The 23,779-nt window shown below is 37.1% G+C and overlaps 2 protein-coding genes across 2 annotated transcripts; both read right to left on the reverse strand.

Moving 5' to 3' along the window:
- Window positions 1-11,579: 11,579 nt before the first annotated feature.
- LOC107769668 (alpha-amylase-like) lies at window positions 11,580-14,553 on the reverse strand. The gene is made up of 4 exons (XM_016588905.2): window positions 14,428-14,553; window positions 14,132-14,270; window positions 12,827-13,635; window positions 11,580-12,066 (listed from the first exon to the last, which is right to left on the reverse strand). Exons 1-4 carry the CDS (start codon window positions 14,518-14,520, stop codon window positions 11,812-11,814), a joined length of 1,296 nt encoding a protein of 431 aa, XP_016444391.2. The 5' UTR covers window positions 14,521-14,553; the 3' UTR covers window positions 11,580-11,811.
- Window positions 14,554-20,447: 5,894 nt separating this feature from the next.
- On the reverse strand, window positions 20,448-23,312 carry LOC107826644 (alpha-amylase-like). Its single transcript, XM_016653643.2, has 4 exons — window positions 23,108-23,312; window positions 22,847-22,979; window positions 21,174-21,979; window positions 20,448-20,881 (listed from the first exon to the last, which is right to left on the reverse strand). The coding sequence occupies exons 1-4, from the start codon at window positions 23,180-23,182 to the stop codon at window positions 20,627-20,629; spliced, it is 1,269 nt and encodes a 422-aa protein (XP_016509129.1). The 5' UTR covers window positions 23,183-23,312; the 3' UTR covers window positions 20,448-20,626.
- Window positions 23,313-23,779: the final 467 nt, after the last annotated feature.

The following is a 23,779-nucleotide window of genomic DNA, read 5'->3' on the forward strand; positions in this document are numbered from 1 at the left end:
TTAGTTAAGAGCTCTGTTAGTTAAAAGCTATGTTAGTTGTGGACTACTTTGTTGGGTAAAAGGGCCAACTCTCATGCGAAGAATAGGCTCACACACTACATGTAAAGGAGTAAGGTTTTGTTAGTTGTGTCTGCAACTTCTGGTTGTGTTACAAATTGTGAAACCAACATAACTTCATTATTAGGATAAGGTGCTTGCTTCCTTTCATGTGATGATTCTTGATTTCCTACGACCTTAACTTCAGTTCCAATATGAGCACTTTATTGTAATTCCTCGACATTGTTGTGATATTTATAGTAATACTCCTGCTTTGGTAGTTTTTTTCAACAGAGTAATGTTAAAGTATCTAGAGTTAGAATTCTTGAAGTCACCACATTATTCGGATTTTTTTTCATTCTAGATAATTCAGAAGCAAAAAAGGTTCGTGGGCCTACTTTACTAAAAGATATTTGGAAACTTCCGCCGGGAAGACAGTTAATGTGCCGTTTAATAATCGTAACCAAGATATTGGGAAAGAGGGCCGAAAGCTTGCTAGCTTTCTAGGAATTATTGCCAGAACTTGAGAGCTAACACCTCTACATGTAGATGATTGGAGAAATTTTGACAAAGAGGAAAAGAAGAAATTAGTGGATTTTTTTAGGGTATGTAATTATTATTATTATTATTTTGTGAACATGTTATTGATACATGATGTTATCTTCTAAATGTTGATTTTTATTTTTTTAGAAGAAGTTCTCTATCCTAAAACGTGGAGAAGTGTGGGTCTTAAAGTCACTAGGAAAGAAATGAAAAGATTACAAGCGCGATTTAAAGGGTGAGTATACGCCAAAATATAAGACTAAAGACGCATTACTAAAAAATAGACCAAGTCACATACCGAGGGATCAATGGAGTGGTCTTGTCTCTTATTGGCTTTCTGATAAAGCTAAGGTATGAACCTTGAAAATTCTCCCAGTATGCTCATTTTCATAGCATTTTTATTTTAGTTATGCTCAATTTTTATTTATGATTTATAAGATATAGTTTTAATATTTCAATGACAGAGACGTACCCAAGCAAATAGAAACAATAGGGCCAAGAAAACGATGCCTCACACAGGAGGATCCAAAAGTATTGCTACTTTGATGAATGAGTAGGTAAACTTGTGAAAATTACAAACTATAATATTTTAAACCTTTTTTGTCACGCATATCTGATACCATTTTTATTGTATTTGGCTGTAAATGGGATTGAGCCTACACGAGCAGAAATTTTCTTATTAACTCATAAAAAACGTAAGGATGGTAGGCCACTGGATGATGATTCTATTAAGACAATCGTAAGATTTATTCTTTCTTTTATTTTGTTGGTTTGATGACTCCGTCAAACAATGTGCATGTTTTCCTACTCATGAATTCCAAAATTGATTTATTGTGTATTCTATGGTCAGGAAATGATAAATGAAAGGATGAGCAATAGTGAGAGATCTACTGAGCAACCTCCTCGTAGTGTTGCTTGGGAAGACGATGTGTATTCTCAGGTGTTGGGAAATGAAAAAAGTGGGTATGTTCGTGGTTTGAGACTTGGTCCAACTCCTGCTGTTCTATGGGGTAGTAGTTCTCCTTAGGAAATATCATTGCTGATGATTCTTCTAATGAGGTTATACAAAGGTTAGAACAGAAGATAATCGAGTTAAAGGAGAAACAAAATAAAGAAATGAATATGATGAAACAAAATCAGGAGATGATGCAATCAGAATTACTCCAAATGAGACAACTCATGCACAAATATGCTCCTGATGCATCTATGCCTCAAAGTAGCAATGGCACCTCAGGGGAACAGGTAACTCCATTTCATAAGCTTTAGACATTTTTAATGAAATTCTAATCATATAAAAGTATTGTTATCTAACATGTTAATATTTATTAGATCCCTGATGCCAATAGTGGACATAAACGAGTACCATAAACATCAAGGATGTTTAGTGTTACTAAAAATGCTCAACCTTCTCATGGTACTACTCATCTTTGTCCTTTCGTCGCTATTATTTGAGTTTTCCTCCGATTTTTATTAATTTGTTGTTTTATTTAGGCTTACCTTGGATGCTTCTTGCTTTTATATTTCCCTCAATGCTAGTGGCATTTCGTCGAGCAGCTGTTTTCTGTTGTTTTGGTGATTCCACCTTCTTTGTAGGTGATTTTCTAGAGGTTACCGTGTTCCACCCTTCACCCTTTTTGTTCGTATTATTACTCCTACCATCATGTAGTCTATCCCCAGTTCCAGTCTCCAAACTTATGCTCTTTTGACCAACTTTTTGATTCTCTGAAATCTGGGCATTAGCAGCAGTAGCAGAGTTTTGTTTTCACCTCCAGCTGGTGATTGAGAGTGTTTAGCCTCAATACCATCCTTTCCTCCTGAAGGTACAGCTCCCACATCTTCCTTATCCTTTCCCACAGAAAGTACATCCCTCCTATCAATTCTTTCATTCACCTGCTTTGCACAATCTCTAGCATGATTAGTAGCATCTTGCAGTGTATCAGAAGACTTTTTATTCTCTTTAGCCTTATCACGATCATTCATTGAGCCTGTAGCAGCAGCAGCAACACTTCATTCTCTACATATTGTTGCACCTCTTGATTCACTTCTTTACGATTAGGATGTATTTGATTTTTAGTAACAATACCAATTGCAGTTTTAGTCTTTGCTAAGGCTAACTTAGCAGGTACATCCCTTGTAGATTTAGGTGGACCTTTATCCTTCATTGAATCAACACCTACAGAGGTACCATCAACTACTGTCATTATATCATCACCATTCCCTCGATCACCACCTGTACTACTGCCCTTGAAGGCACAAAAACAGGCGCCAACGGGCTCAACTTCTTCTTAGGAGAAGTTGAAACAGTGTTGTTGTTTAGATCCTTTGGTGAGCTACTTGAAGGTAGGCTGTGGACATTAGATGTACACTATTCTGCAAATAATCATTGGCAAACTTCTGATGATGCTTTCTGGCAATGTTATAAAATGTTGAAACTACTACATGCATAATATTATTGTTGGTGAATGGTTGGAGAGTTGATGTGGACCTAAATGGGAAATAAAAAGCAAATCCTAGTCATATATAGTCATTGAAAATAAACCAGAAAAAAAGCTTTTAATAAAAACTTGGGGCACCCAACATCACCTTATAAACATTTAAAGCTATGTCATTCAACTACATACCGATCCTAAGAGAAAATGATAACTCACTAGGAGTTGCAGCCATATCATTGGATCTTAAGTTCTTAACTAGCTTTCAAGAATTTCTGTACTTGTGAATGCAGATGTTTGGCTAGAGTTTCACCCAGAATCATCTAACAGAAAGGTCAAATAATATGCAGTACACAACGAGGATATTATTCAGAACATTGAGGAAAAATGATTGGTGTGTAGTGCTATGAATAGTCAAACCTAAACTTTAGAAAGTTCCCATGCCTCCCTTGAAGCTTCCCTTGATTCTCATTTAGCTGAACATCAAGTGTTAAAGAATGATCTTGCTATGTGGGAAAGGAAGTATGGACTTCTTGAGGAGAAGTTTGATTTAGAGGTGAGTTGGGCTTTCTTAAACTCTCATCGTGATGCTTTAATGGAGGCCAGTCAAGAAAACTTTGACTTAGACTCAGAGTTGGCCAAAGTTTTAGAAACCATTGAAAGAACCCAACAATCATTTGACTTTCCTTCTCCGGCAATTGAAGCTCCCGTAGCTAAGGAACCTGTAAATGACGAAGCTGTTGTTGTGGCAGTTGAAGTTGAAGATGTTGCAATTCCAGCTTCCGAGGGTGAAATTTCTAGGAATCAGTCTATGGAAGCTGAAACTTCCGTGACTCTTGCTCCCCTCGTTGAACCTAACACTTCAAGCCCAGCTGAAACCGCTCCTGTTGCTGCTTCTTCAGAAGTTGTCACCGTGCCTGTGGCTGTTTCTGAAAGTGAAATTAATATTGCAACTTCTGATGTGCTAACCCCTTCAGTGACTAGTTAAATTTCCAGACTTTGTTTTTACTTTCTTTGTTGGATGATGGTTTTATCCCTTAGTTATTTTTTTTAAGGGATTTTTTGGTAAAAGTCCCCAGTTATCATAATGGGGCACTTGTATAAACTTTTTGTTGACTAAGTTCTTACTTAGTCTTTTTAATTATATCAAGAAGTTTGTTAGTACTTCAATGTGCTCTATTCTTACCTTTTCCTTATCTACTTAGGACTTATAGAATAGTTTAGCATTTTATCCTTTGAAAATGCTTTATGGTTCTCCTCATGACTTATTAACATGAGGTTTATAAAAGAGGGCCCTTTTATATATCGACACTTAATGAAGAAGACGTCTCAACTTCATAATGGTGTTATAATACGATGAAAGAAATAGGAACACACATGTTTTGTTTGAAATAACTTTGACAAGTTTTTATTCATGAACTTGGACAAGCTTTTGAATATTACATGTATTGAGATACATTTATAACTTTCTCGTAACTGTTTTTCTTGCAACAGATTTTTATAAAGTAAATGTTATTCAACAAGGTTTTTCCTTACAACCTGTTTCAATACATAGTCATGACCCTATCTTAATGTATTAGGAAGGGTTTGAGAGGTGATTCCGTTGTTCTCATGGGAAAGAACACTACGATGAATGTTTTGCATCTTCATTTGTTTTGATAGGAAAGAACACAATGATGAATGCTAAGGTTCCGTAACTTCTGCTCGATACTTGTTTCAATTTACGTCTCCGTCTTACCGCACGTATTTGTGTACAATATGCAGTCCCCCAAGTGTTTGAGCGCTGAAGTATGAAGCCTCGAGCACTTGTTTGTTTCTCACAATTTGGTCCTTTTTCCTGAAAATAGAAAAACATACGGGACTCAGAGGTGAGATTAAAGATGAAGACTGCCTAACCCGTGTGTATTTCCATCAGATTAATTTGTAACCCTGGGCTGGGAATTTTAGAATATTCCATTTTGCCGTGCAGGTCGTGACTCATCATTAGGCACGAGTTAGGGTTTTTGCCTAGCATCTAAAATCGTTAGTAAAATTTTAACAATTCAAAGAAAAATTCTAATACAGCAATACCTGATTGTAGGTACTTTCTCAGAAATAATATCGCTTTAGGTGGACAGCATTCCAATGCGAGGGTAGAAACTTGCCATCTATTGTCTCCAACTAGTATGCTCCTTTTCCCGCAATGTCACGAACTTTGTAGGGTCCTTCCCATATTGGACTTAGCTTTCCTGAATTAGCAGCTTTTGTAGATTGGAACACCTTTTTAAGCACGAAGTCCCCAATTTTAAAGAATCTGAGGCGTGCTTTCCTGTTATAATACCGTTTAATTACTTGCTTTTGTACTGCCATCCTTATTAATGCAGCTTCTCTTCTTCCTTCGAGCAAATCAAGATTCACCCGCATCTTTTTATCATTTGATTCCTCCGTTGCTTGAACGTACCGTGTGCTCGGTTCTCCTATTTCAACTGGAATTAAAGCCTCTGCACCATAAACCATTGAAAAGGGTGTTTCTCCCGTGCTTGTTTTTGTCGTTGTACGATAAGCCCATAATACCCTATGTAATACCTCAGGCCAATTACCTTTTGAATCCTGTAACCTTTTCTTCAAGTTGTTGATAATGACCCTGTTTGTGGATTCCGCTTGTCCATTACCCATTGGATGGTATGGTGTAGATGTTATCCTTTTAATTTGCCAACTTTGAAAAAATTCAGTGATTTGAGCTCCTATGAATTGCGGACTGTTGTCATACACGATTTCCTTTGGTGCTCCAAAACGACATATTATATTTCTCCAAATGAAGTCTTTAACTTCCTTCTCTCGTACATGTTTAAATGCTCCTGCTTCTACCCATTTAGTAAAATAATCTGTAAGTACAAGTAGAAATTTCACCTGACCTTTTGCTTGTGGCAATGGACCTACAATATCCATTCCCCATTTCATAAAGGGCCACGGGGCTATAACAGGATGCAATAGCTCAGCTAGTCTATGCATATTATTGCCGTATATTTGACATTTATCACACTTGGACATGAAACCGTTTGCTTCTTCTTCCATTTTAGGCCAATAATACCCTGCTCGAATCAGCATTTTTACTAGCGACCTTCTTCCTGCATGATTTCCACAATGTCCTTCATGTACTTCTCTCATCACATATTCTATTTGGGAAGGTCCGAGACACCTTGCTAATGTTCCACCGAACATCTTTCGATAAAGATTTCCTTGATGTAAACAGTAACGAGCAGCTTTTTTACGAAGTGCATAAGATTTTCTTTTGTCAGCAGGCACGGTTCCGCGCTATAAAAAAGCAATAATTTCGTTTCTCCAATCCCATGTTAAATGATTAAAATTTACCTCGTTCTTATCAGGTTCGAGAACGAAATAAAATAAATGTACGACTGAAGCATTTGCGTCGTTTGCTACGTCTGTTGTAGATGCGAGATTAGCTAAAGCATCTGCCTCCACATTCTCATCTCTTGGGATCTGCATTACTTTCCAAGTTTGGAATTGTTTTATTAGTTAGCGTACCTTTTCAAAATATTCTTGCATTCGTGTCTCCCTGGCTGTATAAGTCCCCAACATTTGATTGACCACGAGTTGAGAATCACTCTTGATTATAATCTGTGTTATGCCGAGTTCTCGTGCCAATTCTAGACCTGCAATTACAGCCTCATACTCTGCTTCATTGTTAGTTATAGAATGACATTTTATAGCCTGTCTAATAGTCTCACCCGTAGGTGGTATGAGAACTATCCCTAGGCCTGCCCCTTTTACATTAGACGAACCATCAGTGAATAAAATCCAAGTCCCGGGTTTGCACCATTAAAAACTTGTAATTCTTTTTCTGCTTCTAAATGCATCCCCTAGCTAAAATCAGCTACGAAATCGGCTAATACTTGAGATTTTATAGCAGTCCTAGGTTGATAAATGATTTGGTATTCACTTAATTCTATAGCCCATTTTGCTAGCCTCCCTGACAATTCATGTTTATGCAAAATGTTTCGTAATGGAAAAGCAGTAACTACAACAATGGGATGACATTGAAAATAAGGTCTTAATTTTCTAGATGCCATGATCAAAGCTAATGCTAATTTTTCTAGTTGTGGATATCGTGTTTCAGCATCTAATAAAGACTTGCTTACATAATAGATAGGAGATTGTTTACCTTGGTCCTCACGGACTAAAACAACACTTACCGCAACTTCTGACACGGCCAAATAGATGAGTAGCTTTTCTCCTTCTTTTGGTTTTGCCAATAATGGTGGATTTGACAAGTAAGCTTTTAAATTTCTAAGGGCTTGTTGGCAATCTTCGTTCCATTCAAAATGATCTTGCTTTTTTGAGTGCGGAAAAAAATTTAAAGCATTTTTCTGAAGATTGGGAATAAATCTCCCCAAGGCTGCAATTCTTCCCGTTAGCCTTTGGACTTCTTTTTTACTCGTAAGGATATCAGTGATCTCCTCTATTGCTTTGATCTGAGAAGGATTTACCTCAATACCACGGTTAGAAACGAGAGAGCCCAATAATTTGCCTGAGGCAACCCCAAATGCACATTTTTCTGGATTGAGTTTCATATTAAATTTTTGTAAAATTTCAAATGTAACAGATAAATGAGAAATATGATCATGAGAATGCTGGGTTTTGACGAGTATATCATCTATATATACCTCCATGGTTTTTCCTAAATGTTCTTGGAACATTTTGGTGACCAACCTTTGATAGGTTGCTCCAGCATTTTTGAGATCAAAGGGCATTACTTTATAACAGTAAGTCCCCCTGTCTGTGATGAAAGAAATTTTTTCTTCGTCACTGGGGTCCATTTTAATTTGGTTGTACCCCGAATATGCATCTAAAAAACTCAAAAGTTCATGTCCTGCAGTTGCATCAATTAACTGATCTATATGCGGTAAAGGGAAAGAATCTTTTGGGCAGGCTTTGTTAAGATCTGTATAATCCACGCAAACCCGCCACTTACCGTTTTTCTTAGGTACAACAACTGTGTTTGCTAACCAATTAGGATACTTTACCTCGCGTATTGACCCAATTTTTAATAGCTTTTGGACCTCATCTTGAATCACCTGATTTTTGAAAGCTCCTTGCTTTCTTTTCTTTTGCTTTACTGGTGTGAAGGATGGGTCTTCATTTAGTTTGTGAGTCATCACATCCGGTGGTATCCCTGTCATATCAGCATGGGACCAAGCAAAATAGTCCACGTTAGCTTTTAAAAATTCAATCAACATACCTCGCATGTCTGAGCTTAAATTGGCTCCAACATAAACCTTCCGTTCAGGCCATTGCTCAAATAATATCACAACCTCGAGCTCTTCAATTGTTGTTTTGATATTTTCATTCTCTTCAGGTTCCTGAATTGTATCAGGTCTCGAGTCTAAATCTGTCTTTTCTTGCTCAATTGAGGTTTGATCCTTGATACCTTCAACTGTTTCCTGTAATTGCTATTTTTCTTTATTTACGGTGCTCGTATCTGTTACAGTGTTGATACTCCTGGTTGTCTGTTGATCCCCACGAATTTGGCAAATTTCCCAGGGTGATGAGAATTTATTAACTTGATGTAGAGTTGATGGGACAACATCCATGTCATGGATCCAAGGTCTCCCCATGATCATATTGTAAGCCATTTCCATATCTACTACCTGAAATTTAGTTTCTTTAACAACACCTGCAACAAAAGTTATTAGAATTACCTCTCCTTTTATTACCACACTTAAATTGTCGAACCCGGATAGGGTATGCGCCTTAGGTATCATTTTGTCTTCAGCTTGCATTTCACGTAATACACTTAATAGTATAATATTCACGGAACTTCCTGGATCAATCAAAACTCGTTTTACATTAGTATCATATACAAGTAAAGATATTACCAGTGCGTCATTATGTGGGGTCATTACTCCTTCGGTATCTGCATCATCGAAAGAAATACTTTTGTTTTCTAAAACCTGTCGTACCCGTTTCCCGTGTGTTATCGTTACTTTAGAAACCTTGTTGGACGCCGTATATGTTACACCGTGAATATCTTCTCCCCCACTTATAACATTCACGGTTCTCTTGGGTGAAGGGGGCTTTGGTGGCTCCTGCCTATTTTTCATATAGGCTTGCTTACCTTTCTCACTAATAACTCAGTGACATACCCTTGTTTCAATAGATAATCCACTTCACTTTGTAAGAATCTACATTCTGAAGTTTTGTGCCCGTGATCATTGTGGAATTCGCACCAATGGTCTGGATTGCGTCTATTTAGATTTGACCGCATCTCTTTTGGCCATCGTACCTTATCTCCCATGCTCCTCAAAACAGCTACGATCTCGGAGGTAGTGACATTAAAGTTATATCCGCCGAACCTTGCTTTTAAACTTCTGTCATTATCTCATGACTCTTGTCTGTTTCGGTCATTTCTGAACCTTGATGAAGAACCATATTTCCTGTTCCTCGATTTTTGATCATATCGTTGACTATCCTGCTTTGACCGTGAGTCTTTCCCTGTAGGTCCCATTTATGGATCATACCTGTTTTTACCTGATCTTTTTTCGGTTTCTGATCACCTGGAATTGCTCCTTTCTTCATGACGAAACTGAGGTACGATATCTTCCTCAATTCGCAACTTCGTACTATACCTGTTATAAACGTCATTCCACGTGGTTGCATGAAACTCTCGAAGGCTTTCTTTAAGTCTTCTCGTGGCTTCTGAGCTTTTGTCATTTAAGTTGCTTGCAAAAGCTATTGCAGCCTAGTTACCAGGTACACGAGGTAAAGTGATTCTTTCACGTTGGAATCTATCAACAAAATCCCTGAGCAACTCGGAGTCCCCTTGCTTGATTTTGAAAGTATCCTCCATTCTTTTCTCAACCTTTTGAGCTCCCGAGTGTGCTTTAATAAAAGAATCTGCAAGCTCAGCAAAAGAATTAATAGAATTTTCGGGTAAAAGAGAATACTAGGTTAATGCGCCCTTGGTGAGTGTTTCTCCAAATTTCTTGACCAGTACTGATTCAATTTCTTGTTTGGTCAAGTCATTACCTTTCACGCCTGTTGTAAATGCAGTTACGTGATCACGTGGGTCTGTTGTGCCATCATATTTCGAGATGTCAGGCATTTTGAACTTTTTAAGGATTGGAAGGGGAGCAGCACTTGGTTTCCAAGGTTGTTGTGAGTATTTATCCACATCCACTCCTTTAATTACGGGTGTAACTCCAGGGATTTGCTCGATGCGCTCATTTTGTTCCTTAAGCTGTTTCTGCAAAGTTAATACTAAATTTTGCAAATGAGAATTATTTGAATTACCTGGTTCTCCATCCTGTGGTTCACTGGGGGTTCTTCCATTTCCAGAATTAACAAGGCCAGAACGAGGATTCTCTAATGTATTTTTATTACGTGTAGGTGTGGGTGGTGCAACAGGTAATCGACTAACTAGAGCCTGAAGAGCTTGGTTAACCCGTGCATCAATTACTTTTTGTAAAGCTTCATCTACCCCTTCAAAATGTTCAGATTGCTCTTGTTGATCAGCACGAGATTCAGGAGCAGGAGTGCCTTCACGAGATTGACGTGGTGAATTTTGAGGGGAGGGAACCACGTCAATGTTATGTAAATCTCCTTGATTTTGATGGATTTGATTTTCATGGTTTCCCAAGGTGTTTTCACTGTTATTGTTGTTTGACATGATGATAACAACGTCTGGAATGTAGCTTAAAAGAGAAGATTATCAGATTCCCAGTAACGGAACCAATTTGTTTAACCAAAAATCTGAGTCTTTGGTCAAAGCTTAGAAATATAGAGAAATTCGGGTTACTGATAATCTGGAGACGAAAATAACAAAAGACTTTTGAGAATAATAAAGTAATAAGTAATTTTGTATTTCAGTGTAATCACAATAATATTTCTCGTTTTTACAGATGTTGAGTCCTTCTCCTTTTATAGTTGATTCTAGGAGAAGATGTAATGCCTTTGTCTTAATGAGACAATTATGAGCAATAAATGACATTAAAAGAAACGTTATACAATCATTTCTATTTAATTCAAATTCTTTAACGTATTTGATATTTAATGCTGTATCTAGATTCTTTTACGTCATCAGATTCGTATCTTCAACTTCTTCCGATCTTTAAATGACTCGAATAGGTACGAGACTCGTACCTATTTGAGTAACGGTCCACACCTATGTTGTTTTCTTCTCCTCATATCTGTTGTCTCCCGTGCTTCTTGGCTATTTATTGCGTTTTGACCTTTTGACCAATCCATGTGTCATGACACGTCATCTTCATATTTAGATTCAGTTCTTTTCCAATACACTCAAAGCCTTCTAATATTACATTATTGCTCTTTATGAGCTTAATTCGTGAAATTATTTATAGGTATTTTAAGTAATATTTTAATTTGTAATTTAACTTTAGTTTCAATGAGCAGATTATTGAATTAAGTTCCTTGAAACTTATTTAAATTTGATAGTTGTGTGATGCCTATTTGAATGAAAATATAATAGATGAATAGTCATTTGCTATAAAGTTATTTATTTGAATATCTTATTTTCTACCAAAAATGCATTGCAGGCGCTAGAGAAAGAGGAGCTAAATCAGAATAAATAGACACATGAATTGTGTCTCCTCTTATTCATAGAATTTAGTATCATCATTTTATGATTTATTGCTGATCACTAATTGTCCCTAGATCTTAGGTACTTTTACACACAACACAAACTAAAATTTTTGGACATAAGCATCAACCTTATTTTTTCCTGATGTTTTGATACTAATGCTAGTATTATTCATATTGGATAGTCAGATGACTCTGAGTCTTGAACTTATGCCTTCTTTTCCCATACAGCATAATCAACTCCTGATGTTGCCAACTGAAAATTAGATGGAACAAGGTTTCCAACATTGCCAGGTCCAATTTTGACAATGATTTTGTCATCAATGTTTGCCACATAAAGATCATTTTGTGCTGCCAAAATTTTCACTTTGCTTGTTGCAGAAATTCCATTCCTCTTCCTAACTGCATACAAATCTTTGATTGGTTTCCTCATCCCTTGGAACAGAAAGAAATGGTCATAGAACTGCACAAAACACAAAAGAATAGTGCTCTTCAATTAGACGAAACTTGATGCTTTTTTTTTCTCTTATTCAATCAATCAATTTTCCTAAACTAGATGCCACGATATGAAGTGGGGTCTTGGAGCAACGATACAGTTGTCTCTGTATGACCTATAGGTCACGGCAGTGGCATATAAACCTTGTCCTATGCGGTGTCACGGGACACCGCTTCATCAAAAGTTTTTACTAGTTATTTATAAGAAAAATAAAAATAATGGGGATAAATATAAAAAATGACGCCGCTTACAACTAAAATAAGTTATTTATTTGTTCATTTCTTCAAACTATGACACCGCTTATGAAAAATCCTGCGTACGCTACTGGGTCACGGGTTCAAGTTGTGGAAGCAGCTACTAATCATTGCATCAATATACGTTGCATGTCTATATCACACTCTTTGGTGTGCAGCCCTTCCCCGAACCCTGTGTGAATGCTGCATGTTTTGTGCACCAGACTGCCTCTTAAAATGCCACGACATGACCTCTATGTATTATTTCCTATTCGAGTTGTTAGCTTATCACAAACCTCTTCGTCTGGACTAGGAAACAATTATGTGAAGCTTACAAAAGGGAGTTCACAAAAATGCTAAGGTTGTTTTCTATCAGATGTAACGCGCAACTCGTCCTGTTTTAATCTAAATCATTGCAGTTTCATCCAATTATAACAACTAGTATGGAAAAACTGCAGAGGCTGAAATAGTATTGTAAAGAAGAAATATTATACCACTGATGGAATTCCAGGATGAGTTAGAATGTAGGCATATCCCTGAGTAACTTTATCATTTGGATTAGTAGGAAATGGCCATTGCTGTTGCGAATAAGTATCATGATTATCAATAAAAGTCACAGCATTCTGAGGCAAAATACCAATCATTCCAGGAGGATGTCCCTTAGAATCTTTCAACAAATCGAATCTCGTATCCCCAACAGCAGTACCAAGAATACCTTTCGTCGTAAAATCAAATGTTGTCACAACACCACCTGCATTCTGAACCCACTGAAGTAAATAATTTCTATGCTGATCATAGTCCGGTTTCCCATCCGGTTTATTATTAAATTTCAAGAAAAATTCTCCAACAGCAAAATCTGGTTTAGTATTGTCCATGTAGATTTTAGTGAACTTAGGTGCATATCCTAAGACCATATCAAATCTCCAACCATCAAATCCAATTTCAGTTTTGAGCCAATTCATCCAATCTGATAAATCCTTTTGCACTTGTGGATTAGCATGATCAATGTCTGGTGCATCTCCCCAATCTAAACCAGTATCATTATTTCCTTTGCCATCGGAAAATTTAGTATCGTTGCCACAAATGAAGGTCGGACCCCAATCGAGCTTATTATCAGGCGTGCCACCTTCAAATAAACAGTTGATTCCTCTTCTATCTTTGTTTTCAGCCCATCTATGGTTTATCACTATATCAGCAAGACATTTGATTCCTTTATCGTGAAAGGCTTTGATTAAGGCTTTAAGTTCACGTGAATTTCCATAGCTTGATGTGTCCAAATCATACAATCTTGATGGCATATACCCTGACAAATTGAGAAAATATAAGTCTAATTTAATAACCTTATCAGATAATCTAGAAGTTTCCTTGATCGAAGGAAACTATTAATTATGAGTCCGTAGGGCAATCATATTTTATGGAGAAGTCCATGGGGCTAAAGTATTTGCCTAAGAGTCCCTAGCCTACCTATAAATATGCGACTCAATCAGTCCGGCTTGTCAAAGTTTTCCAAAGGTGATTCTCTATAACGCTTGAACAATAATGGCTGAAGGTACAATCCTATTAATATTCTGCTACGTAGGCTCTGTGTGTATGCTTAAATTCTACATAGTCCACTTACAAGTTTGAAAGTAATAGGTCACATGGTATGACCAGTTCCTTAAAGACTAAAGAGTGAAGCATAAATGTTTACAAGTAATTGTCCATGATAAGAAAAACTAGTTACCTGGAAAATAAGGTAGGTAACTTGCTATAACATGTTAAATTACACTGATAGCGTAATTTTTTTTTTTGAAGAGTACCTTGGCTGTGATTTTGAAGGGAATTTGAGGCAGGGGGAAGCCAAACATGAGTAACTCCAGCATCAGCCAAATCTGGGACTAATTTGATAAGATGGTTCCACCATCCTCCATCTTGCCCCGACGATTCCCAGTTAAATCCCTGTTTTATAAATTAAAAAAAAACATATAATACCTAGTACTTAGTTGAATATTTTAATGACAATGGTTCATCTTCACATAAAATACTACAGAAAGTATGTTTCTGCACATAAATGGATTTGTTTTATATATCTAGAAAGTTTTCTTTTCTTGGGTACCTGAAATAACAAAGTAGAAGATGCAAATGCAGGCAAAAGAATCAGCAAAAGACACACAGAGAAAATGAGGTTTATGTTTGTTTTGTTTTCCATTTTTCTGTTTGTGTATATTAATGAAATCTGAAATAAGATGATTAAAAATAGGGTGGTGGATAGCCTATATGGAAGACTTTTCAAAATTAATGTATACTAGAAATTACACTATTGACCAAGTCAACAGAACTTAGAGGCTGCTAAACTGTGTTTAAGTGATAAAAATATTATCTAAGTGCCATTTTGTGTAGAAAATGATGAGAGGAGTTATATTGTAGTATTGGTAGCTACAAACATCTGGCAAAAACATTGTATGCAGTACTTTTCAACTAGATGATGGACAAGGAAAACACGTAATTTTTCTCATAATTTTTCTTAGTAGAATGGAACTTCCAATATTTTTCTTATTTTCTTTTTCTTCATGGTAAAAAGGGCAACTTGATGCACTAAGCTCTCGCTATGTGCGGGGTCTGGGGAAGGGCCGGATCACTGGGATCTATTGTACGTAGCCTTACCCTGCATTTCTGCAAGAGCTATTAGACTTTAATTAGATATTGAATCCTGTCATTGGCTGGAATGAACCTTAAATATACCAGATCAGGTTCGTTTGCAACTCCACCTATCCAATTAACTGGATTCGAAAATGCTAAATACAGATATCATTATGGAGTGTGGTGGGATGGTTGGGATCTCTCTCGGGTTTGGGCCTTGCGATTTGCGAATGAAAAACTTCTTAGTGTTGAATTTGGCAAATCTTTTGTCCCACATTGGTGGGAAAAGAAGGGTTGAGGGGATTTTCCCCCTATAAAAGAAGGCTTAATGTTTAGGATTTAAACACACCTCTCATTTGCCTTTTCATCTGTTTAAGACATTTGTATCTTCTCTCTTTAGTATTATTTCACTTGTATTTTTGGAGTGAAATAAAATATTGGTTGTGTCCGAAGAGTAGGCAAAATTAGCCGAACCTCGTAAATTCTGGTGTTCCCTTTATTGTTGCTTTATTGTCTTATTTATTATTTGGTGACTGTCATAATTTTTGGTATAGTAGTTGTGACTTATTCACACTATATACATTTGGCTTCCGCAACAATTGATATCAGAGCCAAGGTACTGTCTAAGTATGCTCTGTGGTTGCAGCATAGTCTGATCTTCCACATCAGAAAAGATTTATCTTGGTAACTGAGTCAAGGTTCTGTCTGAATATGCTCTGTAGTTGCAGTTTAGTCTGATCTTCTACATCAGAAAGGAAATAATCTTGATTTGTGTCGTCAGCTATTAAATAATATTTGTGTCAAATATGGGAGACAATAAACAAGAAGAATCTACATCAAGTGTCAACAATACGTCATCATTGGCATCTTCGCTTATGACAAGAATTATGTCAAATGCGAAATTTGCGGTAAAAATATTTGACGGGTCCGGACATTTTGGGATGTGGCAAGACGAGGTTCTAGATGTCCTTTTTCAACAAGGGCTAGATCTGACCATTGAAGAAAAGAAACCAGATGTTATTGGAGAAGAAGATTGGATAATTATTAACCGTGTTGCTTGCGGTACCATTCGATCCTATCTTGCTAGAGAGCAGAAATATCCATACACAAAGGAAACTTCTGCAAGTAAATTATGGAAAGCACTGGAGGATAAATTTTTGAAGAAAAACAGTCAAAATAAATTGTACATGAAGAAGAGACTGTTTCACTTCACCTATGTTCCTGGTACCACGATGAATGAACATATCACCGGTTTCAATAAGTTGGTCACAAATTTGCAAAATATGGATACAACTTATGATGATGGTGACTTGGCCTTGATGTTGTTGGCGTCATTTCCTAATGAGTACGAGCACCTTGAAACTACTCTACTCCATGGAAATGACGAAGTTTCTCTTAGAGAAGTTTGTTCGGCTTTGTACAGCTATGAACAAAGAAAGCGAGAAAAACAGAAGGGCGGAGAAGGAGAAGCACTGTTTGTAAGGGGTCGTCCTCAAAATCAAACGAGGACAAAGAAGGGAAGATCCAAGTCAAGATCCAGACCCAGCAAAGATGAATGTGCCTTTTGTCGAGAAAAAGGGCACTGGAAGAAAGATTGTCCGAAGTTGAAGAATAAGGCCAAACATAACAATGGAAAGGCCATTATGGATTCAAATGTAGCTGATTGTGATGATTCAGACTTCTCATTAGTTACAACAGAGTCATCAACATCATAAGACATATGGTTGATGGACTCGGCTTGTAGCCATCATATGTGTCCCAACAGGGACTGGTTTGTGGAATTTCAAGAAGGAGAATATGGAGTCATCCACACAGCGGATAACAACCCTCTTACCTCATATGGCATTGGTTCAATACGATTAAGGAACCATGATGGAATGATCAGAACATTAACAGATGTTCGATATGTACCGGATTTGAAGAAGAATCTCATCTCTGTGGGAGCCCTGGAATCAAAAGGGTTCAAAATCATTGCAGAAAATGGAGTGATGAGAGTATGCTCCGGTGCACTAGTGGTAATGAAGGCTAATCGGAAGAATAATAATATGTACCGCTATCGTGGCAGTACAGTTATTGGGACAGCGACAGTGACATCCAGTGACGACAAAGAGGCAGAAGCAACCAAGCTATGACACATGCGCTTGGGACATGCTGGAGGAAAATCCTTGAAAACTCTATCAGATCAAGGATTGTTAAAAGGAGTAAAGGCTTGCAACTTGGAGTTTTGTGAGCATTGTGTTAAAGGGAAACAGACAAGCGTTAAATTTGGTACAGCGATCCATAATACTAAAGGCATTTTGGATTATGTACACTCTGATGTTTGGGGTCCTTCCAAAACACCTTCATTGGGCGGGAAGCACTATTTTGTAACCTTTGTTGATGATTTTTCCCGAAGAGTATGGGTGTATACAATGAAGAGCAAAGATGAAGTGTTGGGAATTTTTCTCAAATGGAAGACGATGGTGGAGAATCAAACAGACAAGAAGATCAAGTGTATTCGCACAGACAATGGAGGTGAATACAAAAATGATCATTTCAATAAGGTCTGTAAAAATGATGGCATCGTCCGATACTTTACTGTTAGACATACACCACAACAAAATGGAGTGGCAGAACGTATGAACCGGACCTTGCTGGAGAAGGTACGGTGTATGTTGTCCAATGCTGGCTTGGGCAAAGAATTTTGGGCTGAGGCAATTACATATGCTTGCCACCTAATTAATCGTCTACCATCTGCTGCTATTGATGGCAAGACACCATTTGAAAAATGGTATGGAAAACCTGCTGTAGATTATAACTCTTTGCACGTGTTTGGCTCAACTGCATATTATCATGTGACGGAGTCAAAATTGGATCCAAGGGCAAAGAAGGCTATTTTTATGGGAATTACTTCTGGAGTCAAAGGATATCGCTTATGGTGTCCTATGACAAAGAAAGTAATATTCAGCAGAGATGTTACCTTTGATGAATCTGCTATGGTAAATAAGGTAACAGAAGACACCAAACAAAATAAAGGTGCTTCTAAGCAGGTGGAGTTTGAGGGAAAATTTATTTTTCCTACACAAGAAGCAGAGGAGGAAACAAATGAAGATTACCCTCTGGAAGGAGAGCCAGTAGAGGAGATTCCAACTCAGGAACCTCAACAACAACTTGAATCAATAGCAACCAGCAGGCCAAAAAGAACAATAACGAAACCTGTTCGTCTCATAGAGACGGTTGCTTGTGCAACCTCAATTGTAGCTGATGATGTTCCTACCACTTATAAAGACGCTGTCCAAAGTTCAGAAGAAGATAAGTGGAGGATTGCCATGAATGATGAAATACAGTCCCTTCATCAGAATCATACATGGAGATTGGCCAATCTCCCGAAGGGAAAGAAAACAATTGGGTGCAAATGGGTATTTGTAAAGAAAGAAGGATTTCCTAACCAAGTAGATGTTCGCTACAAAGCAAGATTGGTGGCCAAAGGATATGCTCAAAAGGAAGGAATTGATTACAATGAAGTGTTTTCTCCAGTTGTAAAACATTCCTCCATTAGAATTATGTTGGCTTTGGTAGCACAATTGGATTTGGAACTAGTTCAGATGGATGTAAAAACTGCGTTTTTACATGGAAACTTGGAGGAGGAAATCTACATGACTCAGCCAGAAGGATTCAAAGTTGCTGGAAAAGAAAATATGGTGTGCAAACTTGAAAAATCGTTGTACGGATTGAAACAATCTTCTAGACAATGGTACAAGCGATTTGACGAGTTTATGTTGCGGCAAGGGTACAAGAGAAGCAAATACGATCATTGTGTGTATTTGCACAAGCTTAAAGATGGTTCCTTTGTATATATTCTCCTATATGTTGATGATATGTTGATAGCTTCCAAGAATTCGGAAGAAATTGATAAGTTGAAGATTCAACTGAAGAAGGAGTTTGAGATGAAGGATCTGGGCGAGGCAAAGAAAATTCTTGGCATGGAGATAATTAGAGATAGACGTTCAAAGAAACTCTGTTTATCTCAAAAGGAATATTTGAAGAGAGTACTTCAACGTTTTGGCATAGATGACAAGACTAAGCCAGTTAGTACTCCACTTGCTTCCCATTTTAAGCTAAGTACTATTATGTCGCCAATGGATGAAGCTGAACGAGAGTATATGTCAAAGGTACCATACGCAAATGCTGTTGGTAGCTTGATGTATGCAATGGTTTGCACAAGGCCTGACATTTCACAAGCTGTTGGAGTTATTAGCAGATATATGCACAATCCAGGGAAGGAGCATTGTCAAGCTGTGAAGTGGATTTTACGGTATATTCATAATACTGTAGATGTCGGGTTAGTTTTTGAGCAGGAAGACAATCAGTCTGTAGTTGGATATTGTGACTCAGATTTTGCGGGTGATATGGACAAACGAAGATCAACTACTGGTTATGTGTTTACTTTTGCAATGGCACCAGTTAGTTGGAAGTCTACTTTGCAGTCAACAGTTGCTTTGTCTACAACAGAGGCAGAGTACATGGCTATTACAGAGGCTGTGAAAGAGGCAATTTGGCTTCAAGGATTGCTAAAGGAGTTTGGTGTTGAACAAAAAGGTATCACAATTTTTTGTGATAGTCAAAGTGCTATTCAATTAGCGAAGAACCAAGTTTATCATGTAAGGACGAAGCACATTGATGTTCGGTATCATTTCGTACGAGAAATCATAGAAGAAGGTGGAGTCACAGTGAAGAAAATTCATACTACGGAGAATCCTGCTGATATGCTGACAAAGGTGGTGACTGCGGTCAAGTTTCAACATTGTTTGAATTTGATCAACATTGTTGAAAACTGAAGATTGAAGATGAAGACACAATCAAAATTTGTTATTGAGAGAAAATTGAAGATGTGGAATTTTGCCAAGGTGGAGATTTGTTGAATTTGGCAAATCTTTTGTCCCACATCGGTGGGAAAAGAAGGGTTGGGGGGATTTTCCCCCTATAAAATAAGGCTTAATGTTTAGGATTTAAACACACCTCTCATTTGCCTTCTCATCTGTTTAAGGCATTTGTATCTTCTCTCTTTAGTATTATTTCACTTGTATTTTTGGAGTGAAATAAAATATTGGTTGTGTCCGAGAAGTAGACAAAATTAGCCGAACCTCATAAATTCTGGTGTTCCCTTTATTGTTGCTTTATTGTCTTATTTATTATTTGGTGACTGTCATAATTTTTGGTATAGTAGTTGTGACTTATTCACACTATATACATTTGGCTTCCGCAACACTTAGTACGAATTGCTTTACCCTCTTAGTGGGCCTACTCGATGCAATATCTGGTATTGCACTCGCGATAACAAACTTGTAAAAATACACTGTTGGCAATGGTTATATTTCTCACAGTATTTCACATTACTAACTAATAGCTGGTTGGATCGCTATGGATTAATCTGTAGCTCTTCAATTTCAATTTAAGGACTAAAAAACTTCAAGCAGAAGAGTTGGTTCAATGCAAAAGTTTACACTGAAGACATTATCACGAATCACAAAGGAAGAAATTATATTGAATTCTATGATTAAATTTGCGTCATATTGTAGCTAAAACAAGCCAGGCTCCATCGAATGTCATATAAAAGTTTGATCTTTTTTCCCACGGTCACTTCTTGTATAATAAATTACTACTGGTAAAAGTTTCCAAGAGCAAATGCAATATGTTTATGACTTTTGCTCCCATACAACATAGTCCTGTCCAGAAGTTGCCACCTGATAATTAGGTGGAATAAGACTTCCAAGATCAGTTTTTGGACCAATCTTCACAACAATCTTCTGATCAACCATTGCTACATAAAGATCAGCATCAGCAGCCATTATCTGCACATTACTTGTTGCAGATATTCCATTCCTATTCCTTATTGACACCAAAGTAGAAATTCCGTCCTTCAGCCCCCAATCAAAGAAATGGTCATAAAACTGCAACCAAAAAAAAAAAGAAATGGTTGTAACTTTCTTGCAAAACGGACTTATTCAAAAATGCCCCGGTGCATTAAGCTCCCGCTATGCGCAGGGACCGGGGAAGGGCCGGACCACAAGGGTCTATTGTATGCAACCTCACCCTGCATTTCTGCCAGAGGCTGTTTCCACGGCTCGAACCCGTGACCTCCTGGTCACATGACAACAACTTTACCAGTTACGTCAAGGCTCCCCTTCGGACTTATTCAGAAATGCAATGAACAATATTTGATCAAAAATAAGATAAATTTACCACTGAGGGAATTCCAGGATGTGTGAGAATATATGCATAACCTTGCATAACTTTGTCTGAAGGGAAAGGCCAAAGCTTTTGTGTCGATCCAGTATCATGATTATCGATAAAAGTCACAGCATTTTGAGGCAAAATACCTATCAAACCAGGAGGTTTACCATTTGAATCCTTCAATCTCCACAACTCCCCTTCAACAGCAGCTTGAAGAATTCCTTTAGTTGTGAAATCAAAAGCTGTTACAGCTCCACCGCCATTTTGAACCCACCCGGCTAGCTCATTCCTATGATTGTCCTGGTTATAGTCCGGTTTTCCATCTCCGCCATAGGCAATAGAGTTCCAAAACTCACCAACTGCAAAATCCGGGGACGTGTTTTCCATATAAATCTTGGTGATACTAGGAGCATACCCTCTAACAAAATCGAAACGCCAACCATCAAATCCAATTTCAGTTTTTAGCCAATTCATCCAATCAGACAACTCTTTTTGGACTTGGGGGTTAAGATGATCGATATCAGGTGCAGCTGCAAAGTCTAAACCGGTGTCATCATTCCCCGTGCCATCAGAATATTGCGAGTCGCCTTTGCAAATCATATGCGGACCCCAATCAAGACGATCATCAGACGTTCCGCCTTCAAAGATGCAGTATATTCCCCTGCTATCTTTCTTATCGGCGCATCTGTGGTTTATAACTATATCAGCAACAGCTTTTATTCCCTGATCATGTAAAGCCTTAATAAGAGCTTGCAGTTGTTGCTGATTCCCATACTTGGATGTATCTAAGTCATACAATCTTCCTGGCATATAACCTGGCGAAAAAAGATGGTTTCAGCATTCAAGTAATCCCATTTGCAACAACTATAATCTGTCTTAGTATGCGCAATTCTTCAAACATGTAAAATGCATGTCAAATATAGGATAATTAAATCAAACTCCAGTCTTCAATTATTTAACTACGCCTCAATCTAAATTCAAACTATTTTAAAAATGTATAAGAGTATAGATTTATATTAAGTATGCACACGAAAGTATAAAAGGTTCACTGAACTATGGGCTTACTTAATTAAAATTCTAGATCCATCTCTGTATAACTTATGATGTATCATTTTTAACAATTGAATTGTCCTACTTTTTCCTATTTTCTTATAAACGATAATTTTAGGGTTGGCTTGCGCTTACCTTAACTAATCAGACTAATCCATCAAGTATCTGTTACCACTAACCAGTAGTAAAGGTACGAGATAAGTCTATCATCCTAAACTTAGACATCGAAAAAATCAACAAGCATTTTTTGTCTTTAATGGGATTTAAACGTTGCTCTTTAACAATTTTTTCAATCTCATTGACGGATAGGTGACACACGCCAATCCCACTTTTATGCGTGCATTCAATAAAAAGTGACAACTTTATTACTCCATCTGTCTCATTTTAAATGTCATTTAAGATTTTAGCATGTCAATTAAGAAAACATTAAGTATAATATTTAGTTTACTAAATTACCCTTATTTATTTCCGGACTATTAAATGCTACTATTGAAAAGTGGGATTTAATAGCAAGGGGAGGATCAGAAAAATACTGATTCTCTCATGATCTTTGAAACCGACATTTCTTTTGAGACATTTTTCTTGGACTAAAACGACAGTTAAAATGGGACGGAGGGAGTATGTGTAATTACCTTGAGGTGAAACAGAGTTAGATGATGGTGGTAACCAAACATGAGTAATTCCGGCTTTTGCCAAATCTGGAACTAAGTTGATTAGAGAGTTGTACCATCCACCTTGCTGATTACTTGATTCCCAATTGAACCCCTTAAATTCATTACAAAAGAAAGAAAAAATGAACTGTTATATATATCTGAATAAGTACACAAATATAGAGTATAGAGATACGTATATATATACATGTGAGAAAATTTGAGGAAAGGTTCTTGGAATACCTGAAACAACAAAGTTGGAGTTGCAAATATAGGAAAAAGAGAGAGAATTAAACAAAGAGGGAAAAGAGAATTCATTGTTTTTTCTTGTGTTTTGTTTAACTCCAGGATGAGGTGACAAGATGGACAAGAAACTCTATTTATAATGTGGTTTAGAGACAGAAAGGATCATAACTTTTTCAAACAAATGTAATCTCATCAAATTATTCTTTCAAAATAAAGCAGTTTGTTATTTGCTTATTATTATAATCTTGGTATTAGATACACTTACTTTTTTATTATTCTCAATGATGGGAAGAAAATGAGAACTACTTTTGTTTCTTTCCTAGTCATGGTTGATAGCAATCTGGATATAGATACATGCAATATTAAAGCATGGTTTGATTATGATTGATACACCAATTCAGCGGTCGCGGAAGCCGGATTTTATTAAAGGGATTCAAAAAAAATAAAAAATGTAAATACGTAAAAAAAAACAAAGGAATTATACGTATATGAATTTTTTTTACCTTATATATATACAGTATAATTTTCGAGCGAAGGCCCCTTCCGCCCACCTAATTCCGCTCCGGTGTGAATCCAGAATATTATTTCCACAAGTATGCCTAACTAGAGGGCTATAGTTCATTGGTGAGAACATTTATTTTGTGATACTCAAACTATTACGAACGTAAA

Source organism: Nicotiana tabacum, chromosome 16, assembly GCF_000715075.1.
Source record: "Nicotiana tabacum cultivar K326 chromosome 16, ASM71507v2, whole genome shotgun sequence".
Classification (NCBI taxonomy): Eukaryota; Viridiplantae; Streptophyta; class Magnoliopsida; order Solanales; family Solanaceae; genus Nicotiana; species Nicotiana tabacum.